The sequence below is a fragment of the Vipera ursinii genome (assembly GCF_947247035.1).
Source record: "Vipera ursinii genome assembly, chromosome: 6".
Lineage (NCBI taxonomy): Eukaryota > Metazoa > Chordata > Lepidosauria > Squamata > Viperidae > Vipera > Vipera ursinii.
The window spans coordinates 85,845,773-85,865,649 of record NC_139515.1 but is presented as its reverse complement, the minus strand read 5'-3'; the positions used below and the strand labels follow the sequence as shown (position 1 = coordinate 85,865,649).

The window sequence follows — 19,877 nt, the reverse complement described above, 5'->3', positions numbered from 1 at the left end:
GCCGGTCCACCTCTTCTGGGGACGAAGTTCTGCAGCTGCATTTGGGCCTGCATTTTGCAGTCAGGCCTTTCCAGAAGGCCTAATCAGCCGAGTACCTGCAGTGTCCTTTCCAGAAATGCAGGCTTAACTGAGAAATGCAGGCCTGGTTGCAGAAGATGCCTCAGAAGAAGCGGGCCGGGAAGCAGACCTGGCTGCAAGGTAAGTGGGTGCAAGGCGGGTGGGGCAGATCCACCCCCCCAATCCCTGCCCTACCTTGATTTTTAAGTGTGCCTCACCCCCAAAATTAGGGCTTATTATTGGGGTAGGGCTTATATTAGCCCCCCCCCCAAATCAAGCTAGGGCTTATTTTCCACATAGGCCTTACTTTCAGGGAAACAGGAGTATCAGTCACACCAGGAACTAAAACAAATTCCAGGCTTACCCATCCCTGAATCCTTTTTGGTGCCGTCCGAAATGATATCCACGTGGTCGCTGTCCACGTCGTAACTGAAGAAATCGTTCAAGTAGGTTTTCGACCTTTGCCCGCCAAACATATACAGACAACGGTTTTTCTAAAAAGGAAAGAAAAAGAAAGATACGCTGTCAATTGCACACAGTTTTTAGGTATGGTTTTAGAACGGGGGTCCCCAAACCCCGCTCCGTGGACTGGTACCGGGCTGTGGCACATCAGCAACCGGTCCGCACAAACAAGCCCCATCCGCGGGATGTAGACAGCACACAAAACCACGCACCCTCCGGTTTGTGGAAAAACCTCTCTCCACGGAACTGGTTCCTAATGCCCAAAAGGTTGGGGACCTCTGTTTTAGAAGACAGGTAAGTCCTCAATTTACAACCACAACGGAGCCCCAGAATTACGGACCTTAAGTGGCTGCTGTCGTTAAGCAAAGTACCCAAGTCTGTCCTTACTGAATGGAATAGCATGCAGTGTCCTATTCTGGACTGGACGTCTTCAGGGCCAGCGTTACACGAATCTTCTCGCAAGAGTTTCCATATCCGGCACTGACAGTCGAAAGCAAAGAGGCCGCTGAATTGTGGCTCGCTGGCTCGGCTATCGTCCACGCTGCCGTTGCATGTCAAAATCCTACCCCCGAAGGTGTAGATCATGTGTTTCTCTGAATCCATGCACATCTGCAACAGATGGGAGGCATTTCCATTAAAAGTCACACGTGTCGTAGGGTAACATGAAAAAAGAGTGGTGGTTTTATATAGAGACACACACAGAGAGAGAGACAGAGGTGGACAGAGAAACAGAGAGCAAGATAATTAGATGATAGAAAGACAAAAAGATAGAAAGATGATAAGATAGATATAGATACAGACATATACTGTATATATGTGTGTGTGTGTGTGTGTATATATATATATATATATATATATATATATATATATATATATGTATAGATAGATAGATAGATAGATAGATAGATAGATAGATAGATAGATATAAAATATATAAAATTAAAAAAATATTTAAATCAGGGCTTGGGTCCAAACCTTGACAACTTTAAGACTTGTGGACTTCAACTCCCAGAATTCCACAGGTCTTAAATTTGCCAAGGTTGAGAAAAAGAGTTACAGACTTTTTTAAAAAAAAACCTCTTCTTTCCCATCTGTTTTCTTACATACATAAACAGATGCGTTAACTTTTATCTATGCATTTTTCTTTACATTCTTTGAACATTTTTCCTTCCCTCTGTTCAAAGGTCCTTTTACAATTTCCTCTTTTCAGCCCACTCTTTCTTGTCAAGCTTGCTTATATTTTGACTTCACCACCATATTTTCTCCCAGGGACATCAATCTGATTTAAACCTCAGCTTAAAAAAAAAGTGATTTGGATAGATCTCTCAGAAAGAGAGAAAAAGAAAAGTTGGTGGAGGATCAAACTGCTATCCTCATTCACTCTTTTTTCTGGATGGAAACTTGTAATATCTTTTTGTAAAAATAAAAAGAAGCAAAACCTGCCCACTGTGATACAAAAAAATATCTAATTATATCAAATATAAACACTTCCCACTGATGCCACCCTCCCATCTCCTATTGTGTCTTCTACTTCTGAATCTTCGTTAGTTCAAGTTGGTCTTTTAACATAATAGCAGTTGGAAGGGACCTTAGAGGTCATCTAGTCCAACCCCTGGCTCAGGCAGGAAACCCTATACCATTTCAGACAAATGGCTGTCCAGTCTCTTGTTAAAATCCTCCAGTGTTGGAGCATTCACCGCTTCTGGAGGCAGGTGGTTCCACTGGTTAATTGTTCTCCCTGTCAGGAAATTTCTCCTTAGTTCCAGGTTGCTTCTCTCCTTGACTAGTTTCCATCCGTTGCTTCTTCTCCTGCCTTCAGGTGCTTTGGAGTATAGCTTGACTCCCTCTTCTTTGGGGGCAACCCCTGAGATATTGGAACACTGCAATCATGTCACCCTTAGTCCTTCTCTTCGTTAAACTAGATGTCACGTTTCCGACGACGTATGGGCTTTTCAAGTGAATCTGAGGCATTGTTTATCTTAAAAGTCCTTTATTCAGCCTAATACACTGGCAAATGCTTGCTCGAAGGAAGCTGGAATCTGAAATCTCCGCCCCTTGCACAATATATTAAAACACAATTCTCCGCTTTTCTAATTTTGTCATTAATCGTATTCTCCAATTAATTTAAAGAATCAGTTTCACTTCCATTAGAAAACCTGCCAAGGTCTTATCTTCTTAGTTAGAGATGGCCTTGAAAGGTGCAATCCTACTTGTCCCCCCTCCCAACCTTAAACTAAATGTCTTAAAGCAATACACAAGTTTAACATACTGTATGAAATAGCTACTTCTTCATCTCTTGTCAAGCAATAACGTTCGATGTTAGCAGCGCTGACACTAGACACGCCCAATTCCTGCAACCGTTCCATGTACGTTTCAGCCTACGGTCCCCTGATCACCTTTGTTGCCCTTCTCTGCGCCCTTCCTAGAGTCTCGATGTCGTTTTTTTACAACCGTGGCTACCAAAACTGGATGCGCAGGATTCCAAGTGTGGCCTTAAAGGTAAAGGTTCCCCCGCACATGCGTGCTAGTCGTTTCCGACTCTACGGGCCGGTGCTCATCTCTGTTTCAAAGCCGAAGAGCCAGCGCTTGTCCGAGGATGTCTCCGTGGTCATGTGGCCGGCATGACTAGATGCCAAAGGCGCACAGAGCGCTGTTACCTTCCCACCTAGTGGTCCCTATTTTTCTACTTGCATTTTTACGTGCTTTCGAACTGCTAGGTTGGCAGAAGCTGGGACGAGTAACAAGCGCTCACTCTGTTACGTGGCACTCGGGATTCGACCCGCCAAACTGCCAACCATCTGATCAACAAGCTCAGCGTCCTAACCCACTGAGCCACCACGTCCCCTATACATATATATACATATATATACATATATACATATATAAGTAGTCGTTTCCGGCTCTACGGGCCGGTGATCATCTCAGTTTCAAAGCCGAAGAGCCAGCGCTTGTCTGAGGACGTCTCCGTGGTCACGTGGCCGGCATGACTAGATGCCAAAGGCACACGGAACGCTGTTACCTTCCCACCATAGTGGTCCCTATTTTTCTACTTGCATTTTTACGTGCTTTCGAACTGCTAGGTTAGCAGAAGCTGGGACGAGTAACAGGCGCTCACTCTGTGGCCTTACCAAGGCATTATAAAGTAGTATTAACACTTCATGTGACCTTGATTTTATCCCCTCTGTTGATGCAGCCTAGACGTGGGTTGGCTTTTTTTGGCAGCCGCAGCAACACGGCTGGCTCCTATTTAAGTGACTCCAAGATCCCTCTTGCACAAAGCCTCACAACCAACCCTGGATTTTGCCAGCCTAGACTGACGAACACCAATACAATCAGCCAAATGTTCCAAACTCTCTTCACCTTAGGGATGCGAATCACACTGACCTGGTGGTCGAACACAAGCTTGGGGCCCCCGTCAGCGGCCGTATCTTCACTCAGCAACATCCAGGTGTTTGTGTCGATGTCGTAGCGATAGAAGTCACTTTTCAGGGATTTGCTGTTCCTCACGGAGGAATCCAGGTAACGCCCCAAGGTGTAGATCTGCCTTCGTTGGATGTCGATGCACATTTTGTGACAGGACCGAGCGGTCGGACCGTTCTGATGAGCAGAAAGAATGGGGAGAAACGGGTTAGGCTTGTTCACGGGGAGACCAAGCTTGGGAGTGCACAGAGCTTGGGATTCAGCAGTCTTCCATCTGTGAAACACACACGAAGAGGATCTGGGGTTGTTGGTTTTTTTTTTTGTATAGATTTTATTAGTTTTTATAGGGTTAAGAATAAGGTGGGGTCGGGGTTGGGATTTGGGTTAGGGTTGGGATTAAGGTTAGGGTTGGGGTTTTTCCAAATAACATTCCCAATATTTAGCAAACAGGGTTCAGGCATCTAAGAAACAGTAATAGATAGTAGTTAATTATCATAAACAATATGTTAATTAATCCCTCAATAGCCTTCTTCTTACTACTATATATTCAGAATTACATATCACGTTCCTTTCTCTCTGACTCATTTCTCTAACCATCGATAGAAATTATCCCAGGTTCTAAACGCAGGGCTTTTCAACCAGTGGTACGGGTACCACCTGTAGTCCATTGGCACCTGGCAGGTGGTACGCGACCATCCTAGAAAAGTGGCAGCGGGGGAGGGGAATGAGCTGAACCGGTGGCAGCACCGCACAAGCCTGAGCGAGAGACGGCTGGAGCTGCAGGGCTGTCAGGGCTCAGCGGAAGCGCCAGGATCAGGGCTTCTTCGGGGCTGTCAGGGCTGTTGTAAGTCGAGGACTACCTTGCTAGGCGGCTGGTGGTACTCGGATGTTGCCATATCCTAAAAGTGGTACAATGGGTGAAAAGGTTGAAAAGCCCTGGTCTAAAGTACACGGTGTCTTTTTTTCTCTTTAAAGTCAATCTATCCATTTCTGCGCACTCTAGAATCTTCTTAATTAGTACGTCTTCACCTGATAAGTTTTCATTTTTCCAATGCTGGGCAAATACAATTATTTTTGTTAGGAGTAATAGGAGCTAATTGTGAGACAGATTGCAGATATTGAATCCTGCATGTACTAATGGCAGTAGGATCTGGGGTTCTTGTAGGTTCATGTATTTAACAAACAGTAATAGATAGTAGTTAATTACTGAGCCCAAAATATCCACTGGTGACAGCTCTTAAGTGGGTTTTGCCCCATTTTTTGACCTTTTTGCCACACTTGTTAACCGAATCAGCGCAGTTGGTAAGTTACTAACCCGGTGGTTAACTGAATCTGCCTTGCCCATTGACTTTGCTTGCCAGAAGGTCGCAACAGACGAACACACGACCTTGGGAACAACAACTGTCGTAAGTACATGCCAGTTGCCGAGCCTCTGAATTTTGACCACGTGACCACGGGGATGCTACAAAGGTCGCAACCGTAAAAATAAATGGTCATGAGTCACCTTTTTCAGTGCTGTTGTATCTTTGAAGTCAATGGGGAAGCCAGATTCACTTAATAACTGTGGCAAGGTAGGTCCCAAAATGGGGCAAAATTCATCTAACAACTGCGTGGGTCTGCCATGGAAACGTGGGGCTCAAAATTCTGTGTTATCTGCATCTGTGCCTCTGTAATGCACAGTAGTAATGAGGCCTTTTTTTAAAGCCTTTAAAGCACTAACTGGCAATATTTTGTTCTACAGCTAGTACAGTAAGGCAAGCAAGGTAAGGCAAGTTTTGAAGTTCGTGAAGTCAGGAGAATTGAAGTTGCCCATTTTAAATCCTTCCCAATTCCTAGACCTCCAGGATCCTTGCCGGCTGGGCGAAGGATTTAAGTTTGGTGCTTTCTGTGCATAGTTATTTGATGAAGCCCAGCAGTTTGCTGGACCCAACTCTCCAATCGGTTCCAAAGCTTCCATTAAACATGGGTTTTTTGTTGTTGTTGTTTTTCCACTTCGTTCTGTTCTGCCAAGGCATCTCTTGTTTATTTTTCAGCAACGGAACAGCCAACATTTCTATTACGAAAGAAGAGGAGGAGGAGGAGGAGGAGGAGGAGATGGAAAAAAGGGACGTGACTTTGCATTATCTCAAAATGCACGGGAAGGAGAATGTGAGAGGGTGACCTCCGTGCTTGCTCACAAGTGTGCTATTTGGGCCAACACCCGGCTTGGATTACGGGTGCGCGTGTTCTGTACCAGCCTGCTACCGGCCCTGCAGAAAAGGCAGGGACAACCCCTCTACAAACGGCAAGAGGCTGGAGTTACGCCTGCCAAATTTATTCACATAAAACAGAGTAAGACAAGACACCAACCATAAAACACGAGCTAAGAAGCAGGAACAATCCAAGCGGTTGCCTTCAGCAAACCAGCCCTCCCACACATTCCCCTTAAATACAGTTCAGGGCATGGCCTCTCTGTGCCTCCTTCCGAGGTGCCCCATTGCCTTCCTCTGTTTACTCCTGATTGACTGCCTCCTGCGTCGGGCGTCCTTGAACAGGGCCAGCTGAGGGTCATCTTCATCCACGCTGTCAGGCTCACACAGCTGGGTCTCCGTCGTGACCAGGTGGGAGGGGCCTGGCTGAGGGCTCTGCGGAGCCTCAAGGCCATCAGCAGCAGGCTCTTCAACACCCTCCTCCTCCTCCTCCTCTGAGTCGTCCGACCCAACTGCCGAACCCACAGGCTGACCCTGAATCACAACAGCGCGCTGCTCAGGAAACAAAGACACACTTGCCTCTTTTTCGGTGTCTCTGGATATACACGTCCACTGATTTTCCTTCACACTATAGGCCCAGAAGTCAGCCAGGTCTTGCGTCCCATCCCAGCCGCCGAACAGATAAACTGTTTCTGATCAAAACATTAGAAAAAGACATTAGTCTGGGGCCACTATCAGAAAGCTTACTTATACAAAGGCAGAAAGTTTATTTTTTTCCCCCCCAGAAATTTAAAACTCCCTTCGTTTGACATTTCTGGGTAACTCCGAACGGACTTTTTGCTGAAGCAGGACTCAAAAGGTGATTGCATGAGGCTGGTGGTGCCAGTTGCCAAGCGTCCAAATTTTGATCACACGACCATGGGGATGCTGCAATGGCCGTAAGTGTGAAAAACAGTCATAGGTCACTTTTTTTCCAGTTGTAATTTCGAACAGTCACTAAATGAATGGTTGTATGTTGAAGAATAGAATAGGATAGGATAGGATAGGATAGGATAGGATAGGATAGGATAGGATAGGATAGGATAGGATAGAATAGAATAGAATAGAATAGAATAGAATAGAATAGAATAGAATAGAATAGAATAGAATAGAATAGAATAGAATAGAATAGAAGCTGGAAGGGGGGACCTTGGAGGTCTTCTAGTCCAGCCCCCTGTGACTCTCTAGCCTCTTTTTAAAAATCTCCAGCGATGAAGCGCCCACGATTTCTGGTGGCAAGCTGTTCCACTGGTTAATTGTCCTCACTGTCAGGAAGTTTCTCCTTAATTCCAGGTTGCTTCTCTCTTTGATCAGTTTCCAACCGTTGTTTCTTGTCCTGCCTTCAGGTGCTTTGGAGAACAACCTGACCCCCTCTGCCTTGTGGCAGCCCCTCAAATCCTGAAACACTGCTGCCATATCACCCCCCCCTTTCTTCTCTTCTTTAGACTAGCCAAACCCAAGTCCCGCAGCCCTTCTTCGTATGTTTTAGTCTCCGGGCCTTGGATCATCTTAGTTGCTCTTCTCTGAATTTTTTCCAAACTCTCAACATCTTTTTTGTCATACGGTGACCAAAATTGGCCGCAGTATTCCAGGTGTGGTCTTACTAGGGCTTTATAAAGCGATACTAACACCTCGTGGGATCTTTGATTCTACGCCTCTTGTTCGTACAGCCCAGGATTGTATTAGCTTCTTTGGCTGCTGCTGGCTCACGGTTAAGTGATCGTCCACTAGGACTCCAAGGTCCCTCTCACAGTTATTCTTTTTAAGCCAGGTCTTGCCCAATACCTGTATAGGCCACAGAACCTTCCGAGTTTGTTTATTGATTTATTGATTGATTGATTGATTGATTGAACTTATATACCGCCCTTCTCCCATAGGACTCAGGGCGGTTCACAAGGCAATTAAAAATAACACTACGATACAAAAAGTTAATAACAATTAAAATAATTAAATTATCCTTGAGTAAAATATAAAACCTCTGTAACTCTAATTAAAAATCCCAATTACAATAAGTTAAAAATTAAAATTCTCAGTCCTGGCCGGAAAGCTCAAAGAGCCAGGTCTTCAGGTCCCGGTGGAACGAACGAAGATCAGGGGCAGTCCTGAGCTCTATGGGTAACTGGTTCCAAAGGGCAGGCGCACCCACAGAGAAGGCCCTCCCCCTGGGTGTTGTCCGCCGGCAATCTGTTTGAGCATAACCTTCTATGGTCATACCTAAAGAAAGTTTGAACATGGTGGTGCTAAAGGTTTTCATTTTGTTTATTTTTAAGGAGACCGCAAAAAAGGATTAGATTCTAGGATTTGTATAATGCCACCATATTTGGAATACTGCATCCAGCTTTGCTTGCCACGATGTAAAAAAGACGTTGAGACTCTAGAAAGAGCCCAGAGAAGAACAACAAAGATGATCAGGGGACTGGAGGCTAAAACATATAGGGAACGGTTGCTGGAATTGGGTATGTCTAGTGTCTAATGAAGAGAAGAAGGACTAGGAGTGACATGACAGCAGTCTTCCAATATCTCAGGGGCTGCCCCCAAAGAAGAGGCAGTCAGGCTGTTCTCCAAAGCGCCTGAAGGCAGGACAAGAAGCAACGGATGGAAACTAACCAAGGAGAGAAGCAACCTAGAACTAAGGAGAAATTTCCTGACAGTTACAACAATTAACCAGTGGAACCACCTGCCTCCAGAAGCTGTGAATGCTCCAACACTGGAAGTTTTTAAGGAGAGAATGGACAACCATTTGTCTGAAATGATATAGGCCAGGGTTTCCTGCCTGAGCAGGGGGTTGGACTAGAAGACCTCCAAGGTCCCTTCCACCTCTGTCATTATTTTTTTAAAGCAAAGCCGCGAAGTAACATCCATCCAAAATTTCTGCTGTGGGATGCAATAGAATTTCAGAGTGGGGAAATGTGGTTTTTTTAAAAAGAGAGAATGATCTGGATGTCACCTCTGCTTGCAACAGCTGTAATGGCCACTATCCGCCTCGCCATCGAAAGGTTACCTTGGGTCATTAACTGTAATTACACTGTTTATTCTGGGCACCGAGTAGCCAGTGTTCTCTGCAAAGAGTACATCTCTTTGTGTGCCTAAATTCTCACAGCTTACAAAACCCACATTTACTACAATGGACCAATTGATAACCCAGGGAAGGGAAAAACGGGTTTGGCGCATGCCGCACATCCAATGAGGCCTCAGATAAAGCATCTTGCAAAGTCTAGGAAGGGCACACCATTCACAAACAGGAATTAATCAGATGGGGAGCTGGCAGAAGGAAAATCCTCCAGAGTAAACACAGAAGGTAGTTCTTAACCACATAAAGTAAGATGGCATAGGAGACAGGCAGGCATGTTTGTTATTCACCGTATTTTGAAATTATATGCTGAAAGACTCGGCCATCCCTCACCTTCCTAAACGCAGAATTTGTAAAACTCCCAATTTTTCAATCTCCCGATTTGAGGTGGAGAGGCTTGTTCTCTGGAAGCGACAGTGCTATAAATAACGAAAGTTATTTTTCGCTCCCTAGTCAAACTTGTAAGAATCGTGGAACAAAAGCACTCTGTTAAGGAAGAATTATTTTAAATGCCTGCTTAAATGCCTGTTCAAATGTCTCTTCCCTTGCCATATGTATTCAAATTCTCGAAATCTACATTTTTAAAAGGTCAGAACATGAAATCTCAAAAGATCCACCCTAGGTGCCCTCGTAAAATTGATTTTTATGTTCCAGTTTCCAATTTTCCAGGTTTGTTACCCAACTGTCGTTGTTGGAAAGAACTTCTTGTTCTTTTAACACTGAAGTCATGATTTTGCTTTCAATTTCTTTCTCTCTATTCTTCCGAGCTGACGCAGTGAAGGACTGCGGCTGAGACTTTGTCAAGTTACTTACAAGTTGCACAATTGATAATCAGAGCTGCTTTGCTGGAACTACAATTGGAGCTAGATTTACACACAATGCTCAGCAACAATAAAGAAACCATCTTATGGTTTAACACAATGTGCCATTGCCTTGAAGACTTGATTTTTTTAAAAAAAATCCACACTTTAGCTCTCTTCATGAATTTCCTAACATGTTTCGGACAATTTCACCCCCGTAACAGATTACAGGTAGTCCTTGATTTACAACCATTCATCTCGTTTAGCGACCATTCAGTTGGGACCAGTTTTTCCATTGCTAAGCCAGGTGGTTGTTAAGGGACTGGCACTCGATTTTATGAGCTTTTTTCCCCCACAGTTGGTAAGCGAATCACTGCAGTCGTTAAGTGAATCACAGAGTCCATAGGTGAATCAGGCTCCCCCCGTTGACTTTGCTTGTTGAAGCTGGCTGGGGAAGTTGCAAATGGGGGTCATGTAAACAGGATACTGCAACTGTCCTAAATACAGCGCCTGGATTTTGAGCGCATGATTGTGGGGAATGCTACAATGGTCGTAAGAGCGAGGACCGGTCATAAGTTACTTATGACCATGAGCCAGCAGGGTGCAGCAGCAGCCAAAAAAGCTAATACAATCCTGGGCTGTATAAACAGAGGCATAGAATCAAGATCACGCAAAGTATTAGTATCGCTTTATAAAACCCTAGTGAGGCCACACCTGGAATACTGCAGCCACGTTTGGTCACCTTATCACAAAAAAGATGTTGAGAGTTTGGAAAAAAAAATCAGAGAAGAGCAGCTAAGATGATCAAAGGCCTGGAGGCTAAAACATTTGAAGAACGGCTGCGGGACTTGGATTTGGTTAGTCTAAAGAAAAGAAGAAACGGGGGTGATATGGCAGCAGCGTTCCAGTATTTGAGGGGCTGCCACAAAGAAGAGGGGGTCACGTTATTCGCCAAAGCACCGGAGGGCAGGACAAGAAACAATGATTGGAAACTGACCAAAGAGAGAAGCAACCTGGAATCAAGAAGAAACTTTCTGACAGTGAAGACAATCAACCAGTGGAACAGCCTGCCTCCAGAAATCGTAGGCACTCCATCACTGGAGATTTTTAAGAAGAGACTAGACAATCACCTGTCTGAAATGGTATAGTTTCTCCTGCTTGAGCAGGGGGCTGGACTAGAAGACCTCCAGGGTCCCTTCCAGCTCTATTCTATTCTATTCTATTCTATTCTATTCTATTCTATTCTATTCTATTCTATTCTATTCTATTCTATCCTATTCTATTCTATTCTATTCTATTCTACTCTACTCTACTCTACTCTACTCTACTTTATTCCATGCTGTGGTAACTTGGAAGGATTGCTAAATGAAGGTTTGCCAGGAATCTGTATCAGCATGAGTCTGCAGCCTTTAACTCTGGAAACTAACATTTGGAACCGCTAATCGTTGGACGAAAAAGATTCTAGAGCTGTTCTAGAAAAACCTGCCCTGAAGCCAGTCTGGAGGGATGTTGTTTCCCATCATATTTCTCACGTTGCAATCTCATTGTTTTATTTTATTCTCAAGTAAAATCTCAGGTCCTATCACCTTCTCTATCCACTAGGAGGTGCTTTCCAACTGCATCAGCCCGTAATGCTGAAATAATGCTGATGGGGTACAACAATTTAATCCCTCTACGCGATCATGACTAGAACATGTAAAGTTAATTGGAGGTAGAAAGGAGAGATAAATATTTGGTGGCAATTATTTAGCCAAACGGAAAAGGGTCTTGCTTTAATTAAATCTCAGCGACAAAAAAATAAATAAATAAATGCTTGGGCACTATGATTATTTTGGGAATGACATGGCAGAAGTCAGAAGCCAGCAGGAACAATTTGGAAAGTTTATATATATATATAAATATAAATAATATAAATATAAATATAAATATAAATATAAATATGTATATATTTTCCCTTCACATTTTCAAGATGGCTCGTAAGAACTAGACATCGGAATCCACACAACCAACTGGGGGGGGGAAAAAACAGGCATTCAGCTAAAGTACATGGGATGTTTTAACGAATATCAAAATTCAAAGGAAGAAAGGAAAAAAGGGTTTTATTACAACGGGACAAATGGTTCCGATAAATCGAAACAGCCAGAATTCAATTCTAATAGCAATCTGCTCACGCAAGAACCAATTAAATACAGATTAAATCTTAAAGTTATCATGGCTAAAGACCAGTGAAAAGCAAAGGGGGGGGGACCTGAAACCATGCCTTTATAAGGCTGTAACTTCGAACTGTCATTAAATGGAAGATTATAAGTTGAAGAATATCTGCAGTCCTTGATTTATAACCCTCCAGCTCAGGATCCAAAAAGATCTTGACAAACCTGAACCACGGGCCCTATCCAACACATTGAGATTTAACGTAGAGAAAAGCAAAGTTTTACATTTAGCCAGGAAAAATCAAAAGTTTAAGTACAGATTGGGCGAGACCTGGCTCAAAAACAGTAACTGCGAGATGGGCCTCGGAGTCCTAGCAGACGATCACTTGACTATGAGCCAGCCGTGTGCAGCAGCTGCAAAAAAAGCTAATACGATCCTGGGCTGTATAAACAGAGGCACAGAATCGAGATCATGTGAAGTATTAGTACCACTTTATAAAACTCTAATGAGACCACACCTGGAATACTGCAGTCAGTTTTGGTCACCCTTTCAGAAAAAAGACGTTGAGAGTTTAGTAAAACATTCAGAGAAGAGCAACTAAGATGATCCAAGGCCTGGAGACCAAAATACACGAAGAACGGCTGAGGGACTTGGGTTTGGCTAGTCTAAACAAAAGAGGAAACAGGGGCGACATGATAGCAGTGTTCCAGTGTTGGAGGGGCTGCCACAAAGAAGAGGGGGTCACGTTTTTCTCCAAAGCACCAGAGCGAAGGACAAGAGACAATGGTTGGAAACTGACCAAAGAGAGAAACAACCTGGAACTGAGGAGAAACTTCCTGACAGTGAGGACAATTAACCAGTGGAACAACCTGCCTCCAGAAATCATGGGCGCTCCATCACTGGAGATTTTTAAGAAGAGGCTAGACAGTCACTTGTCTGACATGGTATAGGTTCTCCTGCTTGAGCAGGGGGCTGGACTAGAAGACCTCCAAGGTCCCTTCCAGTTCTGTTCTATTCTATTCTATTCTATTCTATTCTATCCTATTCTATTCTATTTCTATTCTATTCTATTCCTATTCCTATTCTATCCTATTCTATTCCATTCCATATTCTATTCTATTCCATTCCATTCCATATTCTATTCTATTCTATTCTATTCTATTCTATTCCATTCCATTCCATTCCATTCCATATTCTATTCTATTCTATTCTATTCCATTCCATATTCTATTCTATTCCATTCCATTCCATATTCTATTCTATTCTATTCTATTCTATTCCATTCCATATTCTATTCTATTCTATTCCTATTCCAATTCCTATTCTATTCCATATTCTATTCTATTCTATTCTATTCTATTCTATTCTATTCTATTCTATTCTATTCTATTCTATTCTATTCTATTCTATTCCTATTCCTATTCCTATCCTATTCCATTCCATATTCTATTCTATTCTATTCTATTATTCTATTCTATTCTATTCTATTCTATTCCTATCCCTATCCTATTCCATTCCATATTCTATTCTATTCTATTCTATTCTATTCTATTCTATTCTATTCTATTCTATTCTATTCCATTCCATTCCATTCCATTCTCATCTCTGTTTCTTAGCGGAGGGAGCCAGCGTTGTCCAAAGACCCTTTCCATGGTCCTGCGGCTAGCATGACAGAACACCAAAGGCAGAAGATGCTGTTTCTTCCCCGCTGAAGTGGTACCTATTTACCTACTCACATTTGCCTGCTTCCTAACTGCTAGAAGGGCAGGAGCTGGGGCAAGGAACAGGAACTCACTTCCATCTGTGCCTGATCTCGAACCTGGGCTGCCGACTTTCCAGCTGCCAAACTCAGCATCTTTTAAGTGCTGAGCCATCACGTCCCCTTAAGCGAAGAACTACCTACAGGTAAATCTGCTTTTGACTAAGGATTATGCAATATTTCTTTTTTAAAAAAAAACCTAATTTTTACTTTTGTATTGGGGAAAGGGACCATCCAAGATTCAAGACTCCCACTCGAGTCAACAATATTTCCTGGCTATTTATTTTATTTATTCTATATATTTTTTTACAAAATTCCTGTACGATGTCCCAGAGGTGCTTTTTCAGGAGGCAACTGGACTTTTTTGTTTTTGTTTGGAGACGTTTCGCTTCTCATCCCAGAAGATTCTTCAGCTCTTGACTGGATGGCGGGGAATGGAAGGATTTATACTCCTCGCAGACAGCTGGTCATTTGCATTTTTTTAGAGAGTCGTTGAGGCCACTTGGGAGGTTTTACCTGTGTCCTCAGGGTCACCTGAGTGGTGCAAATGGTTGTGGGGCCTTCTTGGCTGCAGGACGTTTTCTGCCCTGGGTCCCTTCACTGTTGGAGACAGTTTTCTGGAAATCCATTCATACTCCCTCAACGCTCGAAGGGTGTTCATCAAAACATCCTGCAGCCAAGAAGGCTCCACACCCATTTGCAGCTCCAGCTGCAGGCATCTGGTCATTTGTATTCTTTTAGAGCAGGAGTCGCCACGTCACGTGACGTGTCATGACATAAAGCAACTTCTTCCCCATTGCCGGAGCTGGGGTGGGCGCAGTTTCGACATGACACACCAGGCCCGCAGGCTGGCAGCTTGACACCCGTTTTAGAGGGTCGCTGAGGTCACTTAGAGGTTTATTTTTATCCACAGGGTCCTGAGGACACAGATAGACCTCCAAGTGACCTCAACGGCCCTCTGAAAGGATGCAAATGACCGGCTGTCAGCAAGGAGTATAAATCCTCCCATTTCCCCCACCATCCAGTCAGAGCCGAAGAAGCTTCTTGGATGAGAAGCGAAACATCTTCAAAGAAAAACAAGGAATTCCAGTTGCCTCCTGAAAAACAACCATGGATGACTGAGAATCTCGAGAGACTTCCTGTAGGATGGTTTCGACTGAGGCCCGGTGACTGACTCAAAGCCAAATTATCAATTCTTTTGTGGCTGAGTAGACATGAACTGCTTAAAAAAACAAAAAACAAACACGATAAATAAAAAAGCTCACCTGTTTGAACATCAATGACCATTTGGTGCCCTCCTCTCATTCCAGGCCTACTGTCCTCACCGTCACCTTTGTGTGCATCGAACAAAACAAAACAACAATCGATCATTCGGGGGTTCCCCTGCCCTTCCTCCTATCCCCCCACCAATTCAGCTGCACTAAAGGAAGAAATTTTGGAATACAGGCAGTCCTTGACTTACAATAATTGGTTTAAAGTTACAACAGCCCTGGGGGGAAAAAGGGACTGACGAGCGTTTTTCACACTTACAACCGTTGCAGCAGTGTGTGTGTGTGTGTGTGTGTGTGTGACCTGATCAAAATTCAGACGCTTGGCAACTGGTTCACATTTATGACCGTTGCAGTAGCCCGGCATCACGTGATCCCCTTTTGTGACCTTCTGATGAGAAAAGTCAATGGGGAAGCCAGATTCCCTGAGCAACCTGAACGACTATGGTGGCTCGCTTAACAACTGCGGCAAGGAAGGCGGTAACGTGGGGCCAAGCTGACTTAAGGACTGTCTCGCTTAACGAGGGAAACGTTGAGATCAATTGTAGCTGTGAGTTGAGGACTGCCTGTAAGTCATTCCTGGAAAAAGACACAGTATTGGTTGAGGGGTCCCTGGTGCTCTCTGAGCTGGGTGGTTTCCTTGCAGACGTTTCGTGACCCAAACTAGGTAACATCATCGGGGCTAGAAGGAAGTGAGGTTGGGGGGAGAGGAGGAGGAAGAGGAGGAGTGTGGGATCCTTGGTGCTCTCTGAGCTTGGTGATTTTCTTGCAGATGTTTCATGACCCTAACTAGGTAACATCATCAGTGTTAGAAGGGTGTGTGGTTGGAGGAGGAGGAGGAGGAGGAGGAGGAGGAGGAGGTGTGGGATCCTTGGTGCTCTCTGAGCTTGGTTGTTTCCTTGCAGACATTTCATGACCCAACTAGGCAACATCATCAGTGCTAGAGGGGGGGTTGCAAGGAAGAGGAGGGGTGGAGGGCAGGAGGACTGTGGGGTCCTTGGTGCTCTCTGAGCTGGGTGGTTTTCTTGCAGACGTTTCATGACCCAACTAGGTAACCTCATCAATGCTAGAGAGGGGGTTGCAAGGAGAAGGATGAAGAGGAGGAGGAGGACTGTGGGGGTCCTTGGTGCTCTCTGAGCTTGCTGATTTTCTTGCAGGCGTTTCATTACCCAACTAGGGAACATCATCAGTGCTAGAAGGAGTGCTGTCTGCTGTTGGTTTATATTCTGGGGTCTTGCCTGTCTGGTGGGGTGGTGGCACCCAGACAGGCAAGATACCAGAATATAAACCAACAGCAAACAGCACTCCTTACTAGCACTGATGATGTTTGCAATAGTGGCGAATATCTGTAGCTCGGGTGTAGGATGAGGGCGAAGGTTCGCTCTCTGAACCTTCACCCTCACTGATGATGTTACCAAGTTGGCTAATGAAAGGTCTGCAAGAAAGCCACCAAGCTCAGAGAGCACCAAGGAGCCCACAGTTCTCCTCCTCCTCCTCTCCACAAACCCCCCTCCCTTCTAGCACTGATGATATTACCCTTCGTAAGGGGGGGGGAGGCATGAGAGGAAGAGAGCTGGGCATGGTTAGCTGCTGAAGTAGAAAGGCTTCTGAGCTCAGAGGTACAGAGAGCCCTTGCATGACAGATCTAACAAGACTGAGCTAAAACGGCCAACGATTCATTCAGTCACTTCCAATAACACAAAGAAGTTGTCTAGGCCTCTCTGGGCCATTGATTCTAAAGCCACAGAACTACTGGGCAAAACATAACAGGAGCAACTGGCACGATGCCTCCAGAATGGAAATTATATCTTAATCTTATCCATTGCTTAAGGAGGCAGTCACCCAGCTGTCTGTCTGTCTGTCTGCCTATTTATCTATCATCCATATCTATTTAAATATCTATCTATCCATCCATCCATCCATCTCTTTATATATCATCTATATCTATTTAAATCTCTCTCTCTATCTATCTGTCTATCATCCATATCTATCATCTATTTAAATCTCTAATCTATCACCCATATCTATCATCTATTTAAATCTCTCATCCATCTATCTATCTATCTATCTAAATCTCTCTCTATCATCTATTTAAATCTCTAATCTATCTACCTATCATCCATATTTATCATCTATTTAAAACTCTCATCCATCTATCTATCTATCTCTCTCTCTCTCTCTCTATCTATCTATCTATCATCCATATCTTTTTAAATCTCCCTAATTTCCCTCTCTCTCTATCTATTTAAATCTCTAATCTGTCTGTCTATCTATCTATCATCCATATCTATCATCTATTTAAATCTCTCTAATCTCTCTATCTCTCTCTCTACCTACCTACCTATCTACCTACCTCAACTTATAACGAATTCATTTAATGACCATTCAAAGTCACAATGGCACTAAAAAAAAGTGAATTATGTCCGGGGTTTTTCCCCCACTTATGACCATTGCAGCATCCCTGTGGTCATATGCGATCACAATTCAAATGCTTGACAACTGGTTCATACTTGTGACGGTTGCAGTGTCCCAGGGTCACGTGATCCCCTTATGTGACCTTCCGACAAGCAAAGTCGACGGGGAAGCCAAATTCACTTTACAACTTAACACCTGCCGTGATTCAGTTAACAACTGTGGAAGAAAGTTCATGAAATGGGGCAACGCTCACAGCACCTCTCTCGCTTAGGCACGGAAATTTTGGGCTCAATGAGTGTTGTAAATCAAGGACCGCCTGCAACAGGTGTGAGCAGGCGGCAATCTAAACTTTCTAAATAAAATGAATAAAAATATCCCTGCGGCCGGAGCACGACCTTTCGCGTCAAACAAGATCCTCAGAAATAGCTCGCCACAAACTAGGTTTCAATACGGTACCTTTGGTGCTTTTGGGAATTATCTGACCCCATCGTGGTTTGTACTCCTGTTGACTGATGTACTGGTTGAACAAGCCATCTGTTTGAAAAGGAAAAGAAAAGAGTCAGCGGCCACGTTCCTCCCACCGCAGAAATCACCGTGAAACGGCGGGAAAAACAAGTGGTTAACGGGCACAGTCACATCGTACAGAATTAAGATGGAGAATCTGAGGAAAAGGCAAGTGAGGGAGGCTGTTATTAAATTTTTTAAAAAACGAACATAGTTGTGTATAGTTTTAAGAGACAGAGCTTACCCAGTAAAGTAGGAAAAAAATCCTGGTATCCGCTACGTGGGGGGGAAAAAGATAAGGGGATTAAAGAAATGGGTCCCAGAGACGACTGACATAAAAGTCTGCATAGGCAGATTTCCTGGGAAGTGTAAGACTCCGACAGAAGACAATATTCCTAGCTCTGAGCTTGGTGGTTTTCTAGCAGACGTTTCATTACCGAACTAGGTAACATCATCAGTGACAGGATGTGCTAGCACAGTTGATGTTACTGTTCTGTCCCAGCCTACGTGAGTCCTTGTTTTGCTCACAAGGAGGAAACCCCTCTTCCAATCAAGCAGGCAGGAACCGCAAGAAAAAAACAACCCCGTTTATTCTCACAGACCCGAGTCAATGTCCAAGGCAAACAAACACAGTCCACAGAAACTCCATCCTCAACACGAACGGTTGCCCTCGGCAACCAGCACCTCCCACACCTTCCCTTTTATAATGCAGCCAAGGCGTGGCTTCCTCATGCCTTCTCCTTTGCCCTTGGAGCCGCCCCACTGCATTCCTCTATCCTGCTCGCTTCTCTTGCCGGCGCTTTCGTGCATCTGGGATTTGTCCCAGCTGTGCTTCATCACTGTCCAACTCAGGCTCCCAGCACAGCCGTGTCTCAGCCTGAGCGCGAGTAGAGGGGCCAGGCTCCTCGTCCGACTGTGAGTCTCGGAGCTCCTCAGAGCCTTCCTCTGACTCTGATGTCACTCCAGGCCCCTCCTCCTCCTCCTCCTCTGATTACTCGGACCTAGCTGCCGGATCCACGGGCTGGCGAGGAATCACAACAATTACCTAGTTTGGTAAAGAAAGGTCTGCAACAAAACCACCAAGCTCAGCGCGTATCAAGGAGCCACAGTCATTCTCCTCCTCCTCCTCCTCCTCTCCACATACCCCACTCCCTTCTAGCACTGATGATGTTACCTAGTTTGGTAATGAAATGTCTCCAAGAAAACCACCAAGCTCCTAAACCACCAAGGACCCCACAGCTTTGGAGAATTCCCTAAAATCACATTTTTGAAATATGGTACGGACCACGTCTTCCATCAACATCAATCCGTGATAGACGTTTATATTCAACATACACCACTCCACTATCCAAAACATGGACGTCTTTCCATCTTGGAAAACAAACCCAGATCCTTAACCATCTTCCACTTAAATCTCCCTTCTATAGGTATTGTAAGATTTAAGGAAGGAGGAGAGGAATCTGGAACACCCCCAATAAAACTCCTTGCTTCCAGTGGCTAAGGAAACTCTAAAGCAATTTAATAGGATTTATTCCCAATTTCCCACCTGCCAAACGAGACAAAAACAAGAGGACTACAGCCTTTTCTTCCCGCTTTTCTGTGGAATTACTCTGCCTCGAGTAATAAATCTCAGAGCCCAGAAATAAGACAGAGAAAAAAGCAGAGCAGCCTAACAAGCAGAAAGAGGACACGTTTCAATCAACCAAACCTACGACTTAAAACACTTCCTTTAGTGAGCGTTAC

At 44.3% G+C, this 19,877-nt stretch overlaps 1 protein-coding gene across 1 annotated transcript in view; it reads right to left on the bottom strand.

Annotated features, from left to right (window-relative positions):
• Positions 1-383: 383 nt before the first annotated feature.
• The window catches only part of MKLN1 (muskelin 1), a gene marked incomplete at its 3' end in the record, with an annotated part of 58,512 nt that continues 39,018 nt past the window's right edge, over positions 384-19,877 (bottom strand). Inside the window, exons 7-12 of the mRNA XM_083366574.1 lie at positions 18,087-18,164; positions 15,213-15,278; positions 6,708-6,820; positions 3,904-4,116; positions 907-1,128; positions 384-551 (exon numbers count right to left, since the gene is read on the bottom strand). Coding sequence (XP_083222700.1) covers positions 384-551; positions 907-1,128; positions 3,904-4,116; positions 6,708-6,820; positions 15,213-15,278; positions 18,087-18,164 — 860 coding nt within the window. The remainder of the gene's footprint in view (positions 552-906; positions 1,129-3,903; positions 4,117-6,707; positions 6,821-15,212; positions 15,279-18,086; positions 18,165-19,877) is intronic.